This window comes from Mandrillus leucophaeus, unplaced genomic scaffold (genome assembly GCF_000951045.1).
Source record: "Mandrillus leucophaeus isolate KB7577 unplaced genomic scaffold, Mleu.le_1.0 Scaffold313, whole genome shotgun sequence".
NCBI lineage: Eukaryota > Metazoa > Chordata > Mammalia > Primates > Cercopithecidae > Mandrillus > Mandrillus leucophaeus.
Window position 1 is genome coordinate 1,171,834 of NW_012103288.1, and position 19,709 is coordinate 1,191,542.

General features: G+C 36.8%; 1 protein-coding gene across 1 annotated transcript; it reads left to right on the forward strand.

Annotated features, from left to right (window-relative positions):
• Positions 1 to 1,764: 1,764 nt before the first annotated feature.
• Positions 1,765 to 2,682, forward strand: LOC105544959 (olfactory receptor 8S1-like). Its single transcript, XM_011987686.1, has one exon. It carries the CDS (start codon positions 1,765 to 1,767, stop codon positions 2,680 to 2,682), a length of 918 nt encoding a protein of 305 aa, XP_011843076.1.
• Positions 2,683 to 19,709: the final 17,027 nt, after the last annotated feature.

Here is a 19,709-nt window from a genome sequence, read left to right on the forward strand (position 1 = left end):
ATTCTAAATTTGGATTCAGAGTTTGTATAGATGAAGCATTGAGAATAGTGAAATTGCAGCAGCAGGTTAAAAAAATAAGAGATGACTTTATTTATTCCTGTGACCCCTTGAATAATGCTAACACAGTATATTTCTTTCTGTGAGGAAGTCTAGGCCCTGACAGGGTACAATTTCCAAGTTTGTCCTTTGTGAAAATGTCCTTTGTAAGATTTTCACTCTTTGACCTTCATTTATAAAGGAGAAATTCCCCCCACAATTTAAGTTTCTAGTGCTGGTGAATGGGGCTCCATCTGGAGACAAGTGGAAAAGAGGAGACCTTTCTTTTTGCTGCCCTCCAAATTATAATGAGTGATGCGGTTCTCTGTCTGCATTTCTTGGTTTGATTCCCTGACTTTCCAGCATCTTCTGCCAATGATGTGATGTTCTCAAAAAGAATCCAGGTTACTCTAGCTAGAGCTACACTGGTGAGTAAAAGAAAAACAATTAAAATAATATGGAAAATGCATTCCCTGCATGACAGAAGTATTTAGGTTTTTAGAAATAATACACACTATTTAACCTTTTATTTTCCTCTTTTAGGAATCAAGGAAAAGGTCTGTATCCAACAGGAATTTTCCAAACTCCCAACTTCATAATTCTCACATTGACATTCAGACTTATTAGTCTGGACCTCTGGATTTGAAAAAGTTTTTCTTTAATTCTGTGCTGTTTATTGTTAAACTGAGTTAGAAATGCAGGTAGTGTGGACTCGATTCCTAAGAATAGCATTAATGCTGGGTGGTGTTTGGACAAACAGTGGGAGAGAAACCATAAGTCCTTTGAGAATTGAATGTGCCTGTTTTGCAGTATGAACACAAAAGATAGAGTAGAATAGGAAGAGCCAAAATGTAGTCAGTAGTGCTGAAGCGTTCTCCTGAGTCTGTGATTTTAATCTGGGCTGTCAGTGCAGAGTAGGAAAAAAAGAAGACCAGGCTTTAGAGTTAGTAGGTAATCTATGTTTACAAATGCATGAGGGTACAGACAAGAGGTGAACCTGAATCTGAATAGATCACATATAAATTATGTTTAAATGGGGCATGGAGATTATGACTGGAGTGTGTTCCCATATTGACCAACAGTTTCTCATGATCAGTTACATAGCATCGGAGGTCTCTCTGTACTGCCTTCTCTCTGATTATTTCCCTTTCTCCGTGCTCTGCAATTCTCCAATTGCTATCCCCTTTCACTTTCCGTGACTGACCTCACTTAAGTATTTATTGAAAAGGTAGAAGTCACTGGATGGAAATTGCCTCCTCCCCAACACCGAATCTGCTAGCCTCATGCTGTCTGAAGGATGAAGCAAACATGTTCCCACCTAAGGCCATGCTCTACTTCTGCTGTCACACCCTCAGAGACACTATTTCTGCAATTTTAATCTATTTTTCCTTCAATCTCTCCCTCTCTATTAGATCATTAGCAATAGTTTACAAACACTCTCTAGTAGCCTTAATAATAAAACAACAGCAACAACGAACTCTGAATCATTAAAAAAAGAACACAAAGGTGGAGAGAGAGAGAATCTAAGGTTGGGGTCTTGCAGAAAAGATGATCATGGGTTTAGGAAATCTAGGGACAGAGTAGTTTATCATTTCTGCATATGAGTGTTTGGGTAAGCAAGAAACTTTGTGAATAGAGAAGAGGGTTAAAACATTTAAATATTTGTTAGGCATAAGAAGAGGCTTCACTCAATTTATTTATCTCATTCCAAATAAAATACTGAAGGCAATGAGAAACCACAGCGTTGTCCCCGAGTTTGTCCTCCTCGGGCTGTCTGCTGGCCCCCAGGCCCAAGCTCTGCTCTTTGTGCTGTTCCTGGTGATTTACCTCCTGACTGTGATGGGAAACCTGCTGCTGCTGCTGGTGGTTAATGCTGATTCTTGCTTCCACACACCCATGTACTTCTTCTTGGGACAACTGTCCTTCTTGGATCTCTGCCATTCCTCTGTCACTGTACCTAAGCTGTTGGAGAACCTCCTGTCTGAGAAGAAAACCATCTCAGTAGAGGGCTGCATGGCTCAGGTCTTCCTTGTGTTTGCCACTGGGGGCACTGAATCCTGCCTGCTTGCTGTGATGGCCTATGACCGCTATGTTGCCATCAGCTCTCCTTTGCTCTATGGCCAAGTGATGAACAGACAGCTGTGTACAGGGCTGGTGGGGGGCTCATGGGGCTTGGCTTTTCTGGATGCCCTCATCAATATCCTTGTAGCTCTCAATTTAGACTTCTGTGAGGCTGAAAATATCCACCACTTCAGCTGTGAGCTGCCCTCTCTCTATCCTTTGTCTTGCTCTGATGTGTCTGCAAGTTTTACCACCCTGCTCTGCTCCAGCATCCTGCATTTCTTTGGAAATTTTCTCATGATATTCTTGTCTTATATTTGCATTTTGTCCACTATACTGAGGATCAACTCCACTACAGGCAGAAGCAAAGCCTTCTCCACCTGCTCCTCCCACCTCACAGCAGTGATTTTCTTTTATGGCTCTGGATTACTCCGCTATCTCATGCCAAATTCAGGATCCATTCAAGAGTTGATCTTCTCCTTGCAGTACAGCGTGATCACTCCCATGCTGAATCCTCTCATCTACAGCCTGAAGAACAGGGAGGTGAAGGCAGCTGTGAGAAGAACATTGAGAAAATATTTCTAGTGTTTCAATAGACTTATGAAATTAGAGTGATGAGGGAACTGGATAAAACCGCAATAAGCAGTGCCTGGACACTAGGATAATTCCTTGATGTCAGGATCTGCAAGGTCCTTTTCTGAAAAATACTTAAGGTGGAAAATTTACCTTTTCTGAAAAATACTGAAGAAAAGGTGGAAAATTATTTTCTTGGGATGATACCAGTTCAGCCCTACTCAGAGGAAGATGGATAAGATAAAGCTCTCGCTTAGCAATTTTTTCTTACAAAGATATGTATTTATTATACACATTATGGTAAACATTGTTATGGTCTGCTCAGCTTATCTCTACCATTCCTCTAATAATTGAACTCCATGGTTCAATATGCTTCCAAGAGACACTGTTAATCATGGGATCCCCAAATCCTCTCCACCCTCACCTCCCCACCCCCCACCACTGTCATTATTCACTCGTTCTTCCTGGCACAGTGACTGGTCCAGAAATGGGCACATGGTCAATGCCAGATCATTTACTCTCTTAGGATAATTTTTTCCTTTTAAGACAGCCTCTTTTTGTTGCCCAGGCTGGAGTCCAGTGGCTTGGTTCACTGGAATCTCCGCCTCCCAGCTTCAAACAATTCTCCTGCCTCAGCCTACCAAGTAGCTGGGATTACTGTTTTGGTAATTTTAGTCTCAAGGAGAGAGTCAAAGGTCAGCCTTTCTGCATGTAGCACTCTCACAGCCTACGCAAGTGCCCCTGCTGATAAGATCACTAGAGTTATCCTAGATTCTGCCCTTTCAAGTCCAGATTTATAAACATGAATCATAATAAGAGTTCATTCTTAGATATTTGCATCCTATCAGGCACTGTGTTAAGCAATTTATATTCTTTATTCCATTGAAATACCACAACATATACATTAGGTAAATGCTGAAGTTATTCCTGTTTCAGAGAAGAGGAAACTGGCTCAGGGAGATAAATCATGGTGTTGGAATTTGGAACCAATGGGACTTGCACCAACGCCTGTTTTCTTTGCCACCTTGATACACTGACTGTCCCATTGAGGCTGTGAGCTACCCCGGACTCCATACATGAATTCTTCTTTTAATGATTTATAATTGTTGTCTTATTTTATTTTGCTTAAATAAGCCAGAATTAGATTCTGTCATTGCAAGGAAAGGATCTAAAAGGTAAATATTAGTACGGCAATAGAATTGCAAGTATAGATATCCGAGGATAATTGGGATATGTGAAATTGTGTTTTGGACCTAGGCATGTCCCATAGAGACTGTAAATAACATGTTGGTTTATCCCGCTTCAAACTATTCATCCAATGGCCAACCATCCGTAGCTGTGAGAGGACCTATGTACAACCAGAGATGACTCGTCAGCTCATACACATTGCTAGACAAATAGCTCTGCCTCTTGGCCCTAATGATGCTGTAGAAATGGTAGACCATGAGAGCCAATGGCAGAGAAAGGACTGGGCAGAGCCTGTATCAAACTTCAAAAAGAAACCAGAAACATTTAGCAAAGACCCCTTAGATGATGAAACACAATTGGAGGATTAATGAGAAGTATATTTGAGAGAGGCATGTGGACTAAAATTATCATGGTCCAAAATTAGTTATTCTTTCTAATTACCTTTTACTTTTTATTTATTTACAAGCTGGCAAGTGTCATCCTTCCCTTCACCTTGTACTCTTCAGCATCAAAGAATATAAACTCAAAGAGAACAAGGACATTTTTCTGCCATCTTTACTACCTTCTCAAGAATATTTTCTTTTTCCTTTTTTTTTTTTTTTGAGATGGAGTCTCACTCTGTCACCCAGGCTAGAGTGCAGTGGCGCGATCTCGGCTCACTGAAACCTCTGCCTCCTGGGTTCGAGCAATTCTTCTGCCTCAGCCTCCCAAGTAGCTGGTATTACAGGCGCCTGCCACCATGCTTGGCTAATTTTTGTATTTTTAGTAGAGACAGAGTTTCACCATGTTGTCCAGGATGGTCTCGATTTCCTGACGTCGTGATCTGCCCGCCTCGGCCTCCCAAAGTGCTGGGATTACAGGCGTGAGCCACTGCGCCTGGCCAAGAATATTTTTAAAAGCTTCTAACATGCCTGTTGCACAATAACTATATTTTGAATGTGTAAGTTATGGGTTAAGAAACGGAGACTCCATTTAGGATAAGTTTTCACCAGAGAGATCCCACTGCTAAGGCAGTTCAAAATAGTTTTTTGAATAGAATCGCCTATCATGCAAAGGTCAGTCTTTCCTTCCTGGTCAGCATAGTTCTGGTCCATGAAGGCACAAGCACTGTAGCCATGGCTGAGCAAGGTGGTGGTTACGCAAACAGCAACATTTTCTTTCCTTCACCAAGGCCGATCTGCTGTTGCCGTTGGTGAAAGGTATTTTGATAAAGTTCACACATAAATTTTGCCAGATATATTACCAGATACCATCTATTTTTTGTTCCTATTGTGAATTAAAAATTCAGATATATTTGCTACTTGGTTATTTCTAATGTATAGGAACATTGTGGTATTTTGTACATTGATCTTGTATCTGTCAAGTTTGTTGAACTATCTTTCTAGTACTAGCGTCTTGTTTATAGATACTATTGGATTTTAACATTATATTTTAATTACTTTATCTTAAATTAGGGAAAGATTTTGTGTGTGTGTGTGTGTGTGTGTGTATATATATATATATATTTTTTTTAGACCAAGTGTTTCGCCCTTGTTGCCCAGGCTGGAGTGCAATGGCGCGATCTTGGCTCACCGCAACCTTCACCTCCTGAGTTCACGCGATTATCCTGCCTCAGGCTCCTGGGTGGCTGGGATTACAGGCGGGCACCACCATGCTTGACTAATTTTGTACTTTTAGTAGAGATGGGGTTTCTCCATGTTGGCCAGGCTGGTCTTGAACTCCTGACCTCAGGTGATCCACCCACCTCAGACTCCCAAAGTGCTGGGATTACAGGCATGAGCCAGAGCGCCTGGCTGTATGCAATTTTTATATATCTCATTTTTAAAGTTCATGCAGCAGCCAGGACCTCCAGTATAGACATCTTTCTGTTGGGATCAATGAGAAAGCTTCTCATGTTTCAGCATTAAGGATGATGCTCTATTTTTGATGAATATCGTTAACTTATTAAGAGAGTTCTTTTTTGTGTTTTCTGAACCTATGAATTATATTGAATGTAGAGTTCTTTTCTAAACATATTTTGGTAAGAATTGGTGTGAGATTTTATCACATGCTTTTTCTGCTTCTATTGAGGACTACAGTTGTTGTATAGTGTCTGTCACACAATAAGCATGCAATAAAAATATTTTGGAAAAAAATAAATTCATTGAAATGGTTATATGGTTTTTGTTATTTAATTTGTTAATAACAAATTGTATCAGTGCATGTTCTGTTTTTGAAGAACTGTTGCATTCCTGGAATCACCCTACTTAGGTAGAGTATTAAAAACTTAATTAATTGTTACCAATATTTAACTTAGGAATTTCCTATTTATATTTACAAGTGAGATACTATAATTTTTTTATTGCATTCACCCCATCTTTTCTTTTTAAGAACTTTATTGAGATTATAATTTATACATCACAATATTCAGTCACTCAAAATGCACAATTCAATGGTGTCCAGCATATTTACAGAGTTGTGTACCCATCACTACCACCAATCTCAGGACATTTCATCATCCCCAAAGAAATCTCACACCTATGGGTAGTCACTCTCCAATCCCATCCCCATCCTTGGCCCTAGAAATCCACTAAACTACTTTTTATCTATATAGATTTGTGTGTTGTAGACATCCAATACTGATATCAATAATATGCTTTCATTCATCTTTGTATTTTCTTAAAATATTTGCTTAAAGAAGAGATGATCACTTTCTCGAAGGTTTTTATAAAACTCATCTTTGACATTTTAAGGACTTCTTGTCTTATTGTTGTTGAGAAAATTTATTTCTAATTTGATTCCTTTGATGATTATTGGTACATTTGTGTTTTATATTTTGTTAATGAATCAATTTTGGTGATTTGTAATTTTCATCACCATTATTCATCTAATTTCATTAGTATTTTGTTTTTTATAATATTCTCATAATTTTTAAACATTTACTCATTTATTCAGCATTCATTTCATTTGAAAATGAAAAGTTTCCAACATACAGCAAAATTAACAGAATTTTATAGTGAACACCTAGATAATCACATCTAAATTTTATAATTAACATTTTAATATACATTCTTTTTTACTTTTCATTTTTCCATAGGTTATTGAGGGTACAAGTGGTGTTTGGTTACATGAGTAAGTTCTTCAGTGGTGATTTGTGAGATTTTGGCATACCCATCACCTGAGCAGTACACATTGTACCCTATTTGTAGTCTTTTATCCCTCCACCACCCTTCTCCACAAGTTCCCAAAGTCCATTGTATCATTCTTATGCCTTTGCATCCTCATAGCTTAGTTCCCACATATGGGTGAGAACATATGATGCTTGGTTTTCCATTGCTGAGACACTTCACTTAGAATAATAGTCTCCAGTCTCACCCAGGTTGCTGTGAATGCCGTTAATTCATTCATTTTTATGGCTGTGTAGTATTTCATCATATGTATATACCACAGTTTCTTTATCCACTCATTGATTGATGGGCATTTGTGTTGGTTCCATGACTTTGCAATTGCAAATTGTGCTGCTATAAGCACGCGTGGGCAGGTATCTTTTTTGTATAATGACTGATTTTCCTCTGGGTAGGTACTCAGTAGTGGGATTGCTGAATCAAATGGTAGTTCCACTTTTAGCTCTTTAAGGAATCTCCACACTGTTTCCATCTTGGCTGTACTAGTTTACATTCCCGCCAGCAGTGTAGAAGTGTTCCCTGATCACCACGTTCACACCAACATCTACTGCTTTTTTTGTTTTTTGATTATGGCCATTCTTGCAGGAGTAAAGTGGTATCACATTGTGGTTTTGATTTGCATTCCCCTGATCATTAGTTGAGCATTTTTTTTCATATGTTTGTTGGCCATTTGTATATCTTCTTTTGAGAATTGTCTATTCATGTCCTTAGCCTACTTTGTGATGGGATTGTTTGTTTTTTTCTTGCTGATTTGAGTTCTTTGTAGATTCTGGATATTAGTCCTTTGTCAGATGTAAAGATTATGAAGATTTTATCCCACTCTGTGGGTTGTCTGTTTACTCTGCTGACTGTTCCTTCTGCTGTGCAAAAGCTCTTTAGTTTAATTAAGTCCCAGCTATTTATCTTTGTTTTTATTGCATTAGCTTTTTGGTTCTTGGTCATGAAATCCTTGCCTAAGACAATGTCTAGAATAATTTTTCCAATGTTATCTTCTAGAATTTTCATAGTTTCATGTCTTAGGTTTAATTCTTTAATCCATCTTGAGTTAATTTTTGTATAAGGTGAGAGATGAGGATCCAGTTTCATTCTCCTACATGTGGCTAGCCAATTGTCCTATTACCATTTGTTGAAAAGGATGTCCTTTCCCACTTTATGTTTTTGTTTGCTTTGTTGAAGATCAGTTGGCTGTAGGTATTTGGGTTTATTTCTGGGTTCTCTATTCTGTTCCATTGATCTATGTGCCTATTTTTATACCAGTACCACGCTGTTTTGGTGATTATGGTCCTATAGTATAGTTTGAAATCAGGTAGTATGATGCCTCCAGATTTGTTCTTTTTGCTTAGTCTTGTTTTGGCTGTGTAGGCTCTTTTGTGGTTCCATATGAATTTTAGAACTGTTTTTTCTAATCTGTGAAGAATGATGGTGGTATTTTGATGGGGATTGTGTTGAATTTGTAGATTGCTTTTGGCAGTATGGCCATTTTCACAATGTTGATTCTACCCATCCATGAGCATGGGATGTGTTTCCATTTGTTTGTGTCATCTCTGATTTTTTTCAGCAGTGTTTTGTAGTTTTCCTTGTAGAGGCCTTTCACCTCCTTGGTTAGGTATATTCCTAAGTATTTTATTTTTTTTTGCAGCTATTGTAAAAGGGGTTGTGTCCTTGATTTGATTCTCTGTTTGGTGGCTGTTGATGTATGGGAGAGCTACTGGTTTGTGTACATTCATCTTATATCTGGAAACTTTGCTGACTTATTTTATCAGTCTGAGGAGCTTTCTGGAGGAGTCTTTAGGGTTTATGAGTCATATCGTCAGCAAACAGTGACAGTTTAAACAGTCATATCGTCAGCAAACAGTGACAGTTTACTTACTCTTTACTGATTTGGATGCCCTTTATTTCTTTCTCTAGTCTGATTGCTCTGGTTAGGACTTCTAGCACTATGCTGAAGAGGAGTGGTGAGAGTGGGCGTCCCTGTCTTCTTCCCATTCTCAAAGGGAATGCTTTCAACTTTTCCCCATTCAGTATTATGTCGGCTGTGGGTTTGTCATAGATGGCTTTTATTACATTGAGGTATGTCCCTTGTATGCCGATTTTGCTGAGAGTTTTAATCATAAAGGGATGCTGGATTTTTGTCAAATGCTTTTTCTGCATCTATTGAGATGATCATGTGATTTTTGTTTTTAATTCTGTTTATGTGGTGTATAACATGTATTGACTTGCATATGTTAAACCATCTCTGCATCCCTGGTGTGAAACCCACTTGATCATAGTGGATTATCTTTTTGATATGTTGTTGGATTCAGTTAGCTAGTACTTTGTTAAGGATTTTAGCATCTATGTTCATCAGGGATATTGGTACGTAGTTTTCTTTTTTGGTTATGTCCTTCCCTGGTTTTGGTATTAGGGTGATGCTGGCTTCATAGAATGAATTAGGGAGGGTTTCCTCTTTCTCTGGCTTGTGGAATGGTGTCAATAGGATTGGTACCAATTCTTCTTTGAATGTCTGGTAGAATTCCACTGTGATTCTGTCTGGTCCTGGACTTTTTTTTTGTTAGTAATTTTTAAATTGCCATTTTAATCTCACTGCTTGTTATTGGTCTGTTTAGGGTATCTAATTATTTCTGATTTCAGGTAGGAGGGTTATATCTTTCCAGGACTTTATCCATCTCTTCTAGGTTTTCTAGTTTGTGTGCATAAAGTTGTTCATAGTAGCCTTAAATGATCTTTGTGTGCATAAAGTTGTTCATAGTAGCCTTAAATATTTCTGTGGTGTCAGTTGTAATACCTCCTGTTTCATTTCTTATTGAGGTTATTTGGATTTTCTCTCTTCTTTTCTTGGTTAATCTTACTAATGGTCTATCACTTTTATTTATCTTTTCAAAGAAGCAGCTTTTTGTTTCATTTATCTTTTGTATTTTTTTTGGTTTCAATTTCATTTAGTTCTGCTCTGTGATCTTGATTATTTCCTTTCCTCTGATGGGTTTGGGTTTGGTTTGTTGTTCTTCTAGTTCCTTGAGGTGTGACCTTAGATTGTCAGTTTGTGCTCTTTCAGTCTTTTTGATGTAGGTGTTTAGGGCTATGAACTTTCCTTTTAGGACCGCCTTTGCTATATCCCAGAGGTTTTGATAGGTTGCGTCGCTGTTGTCATGCAATTCAAAGAATTTTTAAATTTCTATCTTGATTTCGTTTTTGACCCAGTGATCACTCAGGAGCAGGTGATTTAATTTACATGTATTTTCATGGTTTTGAAGGTTTCTTTTGGAGTTGATTTCTGGTTTTATTCCACTGTGGACTGAGAAAGTGTTTGATATAATTTCAATTTTCTTAAATTTATTGAGGCTTGTTTTGTGGCCTATCATATGGTCCATCTTGGAGAAAGTTCTATGCACTGTTGAATAGAATGTGTATTCTGTGGTTCTTGGATGGAATGTTCTGTATATATCTGTTAAGTCCATTTGTTCCAAGGTATAGTTTAAATCCATTGTTTCTTCATTGACTTTCTGTCTTGATGACCTGTCTAGTGCTGTCAATGGAGTATTGAAGTCCCCCACTATTATTGTGTTACTATCTCATTTCTTAGGTCTAGTAGTAATTGTTTTATAAATTTGGGAGCTCCTGTGTTAGGCGCATATATGTTTAGGATTGTGATATTTTCCTGTTGGACAAGGCCCCTTACCATTATATAATGTTCCTCTTTGTCTTTTTTAACTTGGCAGACACAAAATAAACAGAGAAAGCTTCAGGTCAATATCCTTGATGAACATTGATGCAAAAATCCTTGACAAAATACTAGCAAACTGAATCCAGCGGCACATTAAAAAGCGAATCCACCACAATCCAGTAGGCTTTATTCTTGGATGCAAAGTGGGTTCAATATATGCAAATCAATAAATGTGATTCATCAGATAAACAGAACTAAAGACAAAAACCACATGATTATCTCAATAGATACAGGAAAGGTTTTTGATAAATATCAGCATTTCTTCATTTTAAAAACCCTCAATAAACTAGGTATCAAATGAACATTCCTCAAAATAATAAGAGCTATCTATGACAAACCCACAGCCAACATCATACTGAATGGACAAAAGCTTCAAACATTCCTCTTGAAAGCTGGCACAAGACAAGGATGCCCTCTCTCACCACTCCTATTCAACATAGTATTGGAAGTCCTGGCCACAGCAGTCAGGCAAGAGAAAGAAATAAAGGGCATCCAAATAGGAAGAGAAGCAGTCAAACTATCGCTGTTTGTAGGTGACATGATTCTGCATCTAGAAAATCCCATGGGCATGGCTCAAAAGCTCTTTCAGTTGATAAACAACTTTAGCAAAGCTTCAGGACACAAAATCAGTGTACAAAAATTATTAACATTCCTATACACCAACAACAGCCAAGCTGAGAGCCATATTAGCAATGCAATCCCATTCACAATTACCACAAAGAACAAAATACCTAGGAATATAACTAACCAGGGAAGTGAAAGATCTCTACAATGAGAATTACAAAACACTGCTCAAAGAAATCAGAGATGACAGAAACAAGTGGAAAAATATTACATGCCTAGGAACAGGAAGAATGAATGTCATTACAATGACTATACTGCTCAAAGAAATTTACAGATTCGATGCTATTCCCATCAAACTACCAATGACATTTTTTACAGAACTAGAAACAACAATTTTAAAATTCATATGGAGCCAAAAAGGAGCCCAAATAGCCAAGAAAATCCTAAACAAAAACAACAAAGCTGGAGACATCATGCTACCCGACCTCAAACTATACCTCAGGGCTACAGTCACCAATACAACATGGTACTGTTATAAAAAAAAAAAAAACAACAGACACAAGACCAGTGGAACAGAATAGAGAACCCAGAAAGAAGCTCTCAAACCTATAACTATCTGATCTTTGACAAGATGACAAAAACAAGCAATGGAGAAAGGGACCCCAATTCAATAAATGGTGCTGGGGTAATTGGCTATCTATATGCAAATGATTGAAAATGGGCCCCTTTCTTATATTATAAACAAAAACAATTCAAGACAGATTAAAGAGTTAAATGTAAAATCCAAAACTATAAAAACCTTGGAAGACAACCTAGGCAATACCATTCTGGACATAGGAACTGGCAAAGATTTCATCATAAAGATGCCAAAAGCAATTGCAACAAAAGCAAAAATGGACAAATGGGATCTAATTACACTTGAGAACTTCTGCACAGCAAAATAAAATATCAACAGAGTAAATAGACAACCTACAGAATGGGATAAAATATTTGTAAACTATACATCTGACAAAGTTCTAATATTCGGCATCTATAAGGAACTTAAACAAATTTACTAAACAAAACAAACCAAAAAACAAAACCCAAACAACCCTATTAAAAAATGGGCAAAAGATATGAACCGATACTTTTCAATAGAAGACACACATGTGGCCCGCAAGTATATAAAAAAAGGTCAGTATTACTGATCATTAGAGAAATGCAAATGAAAACCACGATGAGATACCATCTCACACTAGTCAGAATGGCTACTATGGAAAAGTAAAAAAATAATAGATGCTGGCGAGGTTGCAGAGAAAAGGGAATGCTAATATACACTGCTGGTAGGAGTGTAAGTTCAACTGTTGTGGTAAGCAGTGTGGTGATTCCTCAAATAGCTGAAAACAGGACTACAATTTGCAACAGAAATCCACTACTGGGTATATACCCAGAGGAATAGAAATCATTCTACCATAAAGACACATGCACACATATGTTCATTGCAGCACTATTCACAACAGCAAAGACATGGAATCAACATAAATGTGCATCAGTGACAGATTGAATAAAGAAAATGTGGTACATATTCACCATGGAATACCATGCAATCATAAAAAAGAACGAGATTATATCCTTTGTGGGAACATGGATGGATCTTGAGGCCATTATCCTTAGCAAACAAACACAGAAAACCAAATACTGCATGTTTTCACTTATAAATGAGAGCGAAATGATGAGAACACATGGACACAAAGAGGGGAACAGCACACAGTGGGGCCTACTTGAGGGTGGAGGATGGGTGGAGGGAGAGGATCAGAAAAAAATAACTATTGGGTACTAGGCTTATTACCTGGGTGATGAAATAATCTGTACAACAAATCCCTGTGACACAAGTTTACCTATATAACAAACCTGCACATGTACCCCTGAACCTAAAATAAAAGTTAAAAAAATTGCTTTTATTTTTATTTTAAATAAGCTTCACTGAGATATAGCCTACATATAATTCACCAATTTTCAGTTTACAATTTGATCATTTTTGAAAAATGTATATATGTATTAATCACCATGACAATCATAATACAGAACATTTCCATTGCAACAGATTGTTTCCTTCTCCCATCTCTTGGCCCTTGGCAACCACAGATCAACTTCCTATGACTATAGTTTTGATTTTCCTACAATTTCACATAAATAGAATCAAAATAAGGTCGTCATTTGTGTCTGGGTTCTTTCCCTTAGCATGGTGATGTTGATATATTTATCAATTCCACCATACACGTATATGAATAGAAGTCTTTGTGAAGACATATGTGATCATCTATCTTGGTAAATACCTATGAGTGAAATTGCTGGGCCACATGGTAAGTATGTGTTTAACTCTATAAGAAACTGCCTAAGTACTTTCCAAAGTGTCTGGACTATTCTGTATTCCCATTGGCAACATATGAGGATTTCAACTGCTCTCCAAATCCTTGCTAATATTTGGCATTGAAGATATTTTTCATTTAAACCATTCTAGTGAGCATCAAAAAATTGAATTTTTACTTAAAAATTTCTCATGAAGAAAACTCCAGGTCCGGATGGCCTTGTGGTGAATTTTAACAAACATTTATAGAAAGAAAGAATACTAATCATAAACCAAATTTTCCAAAACATAGAAGCGGTAAATATTTCCTAATTCACTTCTTGAGACTCTGATACCCAAACCAGACAAAAACATACAAGAATAGAAAACTCTGAACAAATATCCTCATGAATATACATGCAAAACTTATTATTTCAACATCATCAAGTGAAATCCAGCAATATTTAAATCAGTAACATTTCACGACAAGATGGGATTTACTCCAAGAATGCAAGGTTGCTCTTAGCATTCTAAAACCACACAATGTAATTCACCATATTATTAGACCACAAAAGAAAAGCATATGATCATCTAAACAGATGCAGAAAAAGTCTTTGATAATGTTTATCTTCTGCTTATAATTAAAAAGAAAACAACTCATCAAACTGAGAATAGATGAGAACACCCTTAACTTGTAAAGGGACATATATATTTTAAAAATTGAGCTCTACCATTATATTTAAAGGAGAAAACACTGAATGCTTTCCCTCTTAGATGGAGAACAAGGCAAGGATGCCTGTTTTCACCATTTCTATTCAAGACTGTAGTGTAGTTCTGGCCAATATAGTAAGACAAGAGAAAAAAAGATAGATTGAAATGAAAAGAGTAAATGAAATGAAAAGAGTAACACTCTCTTTATTAATAGATTAATGGAGAAAATTTAAGAAATTTACAAAATGTTAGTAGAACTAGTCAGTTTAGCTCAGTCACAAGGTACAAAGTACAAGATATTAAAAATCAATTGTATTTCTATATACTAGCAAGAAAACACAGTACATTGATACATTCAATTTTAATAGAGGAAGCTAGAGGGCTATTTAGCTTAGACTGAATCACTTTATTCTCCTTTTATTTGGGGGCATTCAGATGGGTACAAATCAAATGCTTGATTTTATGATAATTTTATTTCTATGACCGCTACTGAATTTTTGCATATTTTCATTTTTTTGTGAACCATTTGGTGTTACACTCCTGTGGTATGCCTGTACTTATCTTCTTTGGAGCATTTGTATTTTGCTTATCTACATGTAAGTATTCTTCGAATGTCAAATAATCTTATCTCTTTCCTGTAGTATTTGTTGAAAATATTTTTCCAACTCTAATATTTCTCTATCGACTTTGCTTGTGGAATTTCTGTCTTTCAAAATTTTAATTTTATATAGTCAAATACACTTTTTATTATAGCATTTCCTGTGTAAATTTCTTATCTTGGCTGAGAAGTTCTTCCTCACCCCACAAGTGTATGTTGTCTACATGTTCTCTTCTAGTATCTTCTCATATAAAACTAAAACAACTCAGAAATTATTGTAAACTGTATAAGATGGATATAAACTGTTTTATGTTATGAATATATAGCCATCTCTGACAGATGCATTTGAAATGAAAGTTGTTCCTTCTTCACAGAAGAAAAACAAAATCTTTGTGACATAGTTTGGCAACTCTGTCTGGGTTTACTATTTTACATTAATTCATGCTTTTCTTTAACAAATGTATTAGTTGTTCTAATACCCGGTAAAAGAAGTCTTCTCAAAATGCTTTAACTAGTGATCCTTTTCATCCCTTTCTTGTCTATTCCCAAGAATTTATTCTTCCATGTGGGTATCAAAATCTTATCAAATCATGAAAAAATAGGATTCTAATTAAATTCTCATCAGCTGCACATACTTATTTGAAGAAAATTGATATTTTCACTGTCTTCCCAACCATAAACATTGTTTCTCAATCTCTTCATATATTGTTTTATGTCATTCAAAGAAATATTAATTTTTCTTATAAAAGTTGCCTCTAAGAACTTCAGAGTTTTTTTTTGCCATTCTGAATAAGTATGTTTTCCTGTTTCCATGATATGACAATTTCTAGTACAGAAAAATCTGTCAAGTTTTGTATACTCATCTTGTACTCAGTGTAGAAGATATTAGATTGAGTCATTCCAGTTTATTCCAAAACCCTTCTAGAGTTCAAAGTGTAGAAAGCTAAAAAGCATGGCCTCCTGACATAATTCACTTCCAATTAGTCAGATGCATTTTGCTCATATAAATCCTGATGGAAAGAAATGATTCTTAAGCAGAAACTGTAGCAACTATATCCTAATTCAGCTTTTGGTTTCTCCATCCAGCAGGTGTTGTTACAATGGAGACAGATGTCTAGAAGTCCTGCAGTCAGCAGTAGCAATAGCAGCTCCCTGATTCATCAACTTCCTGCAATGCTGTTATCAGTATTTTTTTTTTCAACAGAAGCAAAGCTATTTTCAGTGCAAGGATATTCATTAGAGAATCTGAGAATAGAGCCTCTTCTTTTAACCCTTCTCACAATTATTATTTAATACAACATTTACTGTTTTAAATCATTTTTTTGCTAGAGTGGATTCTATTTTCTGCTAATTGAACGTTAATAGATACACCATCTGCATTACAAAATTCTCTTTTTAATTCTTATTAGTTCTCTTAGTTTTGTCTTTAGAGTCTCTTGGATTGTTCTTGGGAAATTAACATATTAGCACCAAATATATATCATTTACTTATTTTCTAGTGTTCATACAGTGGTTTCATTTTTGCATTCTTTAAAAAAGCAACCACTCACAACAATAATTCAAAATGCTGGCCGGACACAGTGGCTCATGCCTGTAATCTCAGCACTTTGGGAGGCTGAGGCTGGTGGATCACCTGAGGTCAGGAATTGAAGACCAGCCTGGCCAACATGGTGAAACCCCGTCTCTACTAAAAATACAAAAATTAGCTGAGTGTGGTGGTGTGCGCCTATAGCTCCAGCTACTTGGGAGTCTGAGGAGTCTGAGGCAGGATAATCACTTGAACTGGGGAGATGGAGGTTGCAGTGAGCTGAGATCACACCATCGCACTCCAGCCTGGGCGACTGGGTGAGACTCCATCTCAAAAAAAAAAAAAAAAAAAAAAAAAAAAAAAAAAAAAAAAAAAAAAAAAAAGCATATGATATGGTTTGGATCTGTGTCCCTACCGAAATCTCATGTTCAACTGTAATTCCCAATGTTGGAGGTGGGGCCTAGTGGGAGGTAATTGGATCCTGGGGGCAGTTTCTCATGGTTTAACACCACCCCCTTTGGAGCTGTCATTGCTACGTTGTTGAAAAATGTGTGGCACCTCCCTGCTCCCTCTCTTCTACTGCTCCTTCCGTGTGAGACACCTGCTCCCACGTTGCCTTCTGCCATGATTGTAAGTTTCCCGGGGTCTTCCCAGAAGCCAAATAGATGGGAAACCTCATGCTTCCTGTATACCCTGCAGAACAGTGAGCCAATTAACCTCTTTTTAAAAATATAAATTACCCAGGCACAGGTATTTCTTTATAGCATTGCAAGAATGGACTAATATGGCATATAGATAAGAATTAAGTACCTTAGAAGAGGTGCCTGTGCAGAGAGGAATAGGAGTAGAATATGAGGATAAAAGGAAACCAATGAAGAATAAAGCTTTTAAATGAACAATGATAATGAGGTGCTATGAACTAAGATATTTTAACTCGACCTTCTGTACAAGAGTTAAAATTAAATCCATCCATCAATACGTACCATACAAGCAAATGTGGCACCAGACATATTAAACAGGCAAAGAAGACTTTATTCAAGACTATTGCAATAGCAGAGAGAGATTAAACTCAACTCCTCTGAAACCAAAGGCAGGGGAGTTTTTCAACACTGGGGTAATCATTTAGAAAAGTACTGGATGACATTAGCAGAGAGCTGGTCATTGGAATGTGTCCACCACATTAAGTTATTCCTGTGTTTGCTACATTTTTCTCTGTGATTAGGACATCTGTGTTTACGAATTGGCATCTAAGTTAGGCTCCTATCCTCCCACAGAGACTGGGAGATAGAGATGCTTTCTCCTTCAGTGTTTGCATTTCAAAGAGATGGTTCCCAGGTCCTTAAGAAAGATTATTCCCTGGGTTGTAAAACTGGCAAGAGGATTGGAGAATATTTACATACAGTTCAAAGAGGCAGAGAAAGAATTTGCAATTTCAAGTTTTCTAAAGTAAATGCTCTAAGAAAAGGGTGGCTAAGGCTTATATTCAGGAAGAAACTTGTCTAAAGTTTAGTCAAACTGAGGTGAATGTTGAGGCTGTCTTGGTCACTACATCCACACATATAAGGAAATTTCTAAGATAATGAGGTCAAAAATTTGCTTCTGGCTGAACGTCAAGGAATGCAAGACATCAACTCAGCTGCCTCCTGGGCTTGCAGGCTCAGTTGCCCACCCACTGGGTATTACCATCTAGCTGCTTTTCTGAATGGCTGGATTTTAGAAGTCTTTATTTGCATGACATTCTTGGGGTAATATTTAGAATGATAAGAGAAAGTAGTGGAAAAAAAAAAAAAAAAGACCAACAGTGGAATCATGTTTGAAATAGTCTAAGTGCTCAAATATGTTGTCAAGAATCAGAACTTCTCAAAATTATATTTCTCTTGTTTTTGGATTCAGCACAAGATTAGAACAAGCTAGAAAAGGGTTTTGAGCTCTTTACCTGGAGGCTCCTGGCACATGAACTAATATATTTCTTTTTTCTTTCTTTCTTTTTTTTTTTTTAACAAGAGAAAAACAAGTAATTTCATTAATATATGCAGTGTACATCACACAGGAGAAAACTCAATGAAAAGGTAAACACAAGTAGTGGCTTACAACTCTGGATTATATTATATAGCATCTTCCACAAAGAATACATTTCAGAGAAGTGTGACAAGACAAAGGAAAGCAGTTTTAGGCTTCCAGAGGCAGAAACCGTGGGAAGGTAAACATATGGCAAGAAACTAACAGTAAGCTTTGTTTGTAGATTTCTCTGGTACTGTCTCAGTTGATTAGAGTCTCTTCTCATCTTGGTATCAGGAAAGCATCTTTCTCAAAGAAGTCTGTATGGCTTGCTACAGGTAGGAAAGGACAGTTAAGATAGCCATTTCTGCAACTACTGTTTCTCAAGTACCTTTAGCTTGAAATAATCAGTATGCCAAATTGGTGTATTTGGGGGTGGCATGTTCAAATTTCCTTCAGATCAAAAGAATAGAAAGGTCAGAATCTGGCCCTTATATAGTAACTGCATGACAGATGTTGCACTTGAAACATTGATACTAGGAGGAAGAGCTATAAATGTGCAAAAATAATTAAAAACAAGATTCCAAAATCATGCCATAAACGAAAACAAATTTCAGTTGGACTAAGCATCTAAATGTTAAAAACAAAAATTTCGTAACTTTTGGAAGGCTGAGTAAGACTATTTTTATGACATTTCCTATACAAAAACCAGAAAAAGCAAATCATTATGAAAGATTGGTAAGATTACATTAAAATTTAAAAATTCAAGATTTCATAACCAAAATATGAAGACAAACCAGACTAAACAAGATAACTGAAACATACATAACAGATTATTAGTATTCAAAATATGTGATATCTAACAACTGACAAGTAAAAAAACAAAATGGAAAAATGAGCAAAAATGCCTGTAATCCCAGTGCTTTAGGAGGCGAGATGGGAGGATCCTCTGAGTCCAGGTTTAAGGTTACAGTGAGCTGTGATCCTGCCACCACACTTCAGCCTGAGCAATAGAATGAGATCTTGTCTCTTAAAAAAAAAAAAAAAGGAGTAAAAACTATGGCCTCAGAAATCACACACTGCACTTGCTCAATATCCTGGTAGTTACAAAAGTCAGCACTGTAAAATGCAGGAGAAGGCTATACGGGGGGAATGAACACCAGGAGGCCAGGGATCACTGGTGACCATCTGGAGGCTGGCTACCACATACATAAAACAATATTTTATAGCGTTTTAAAAAA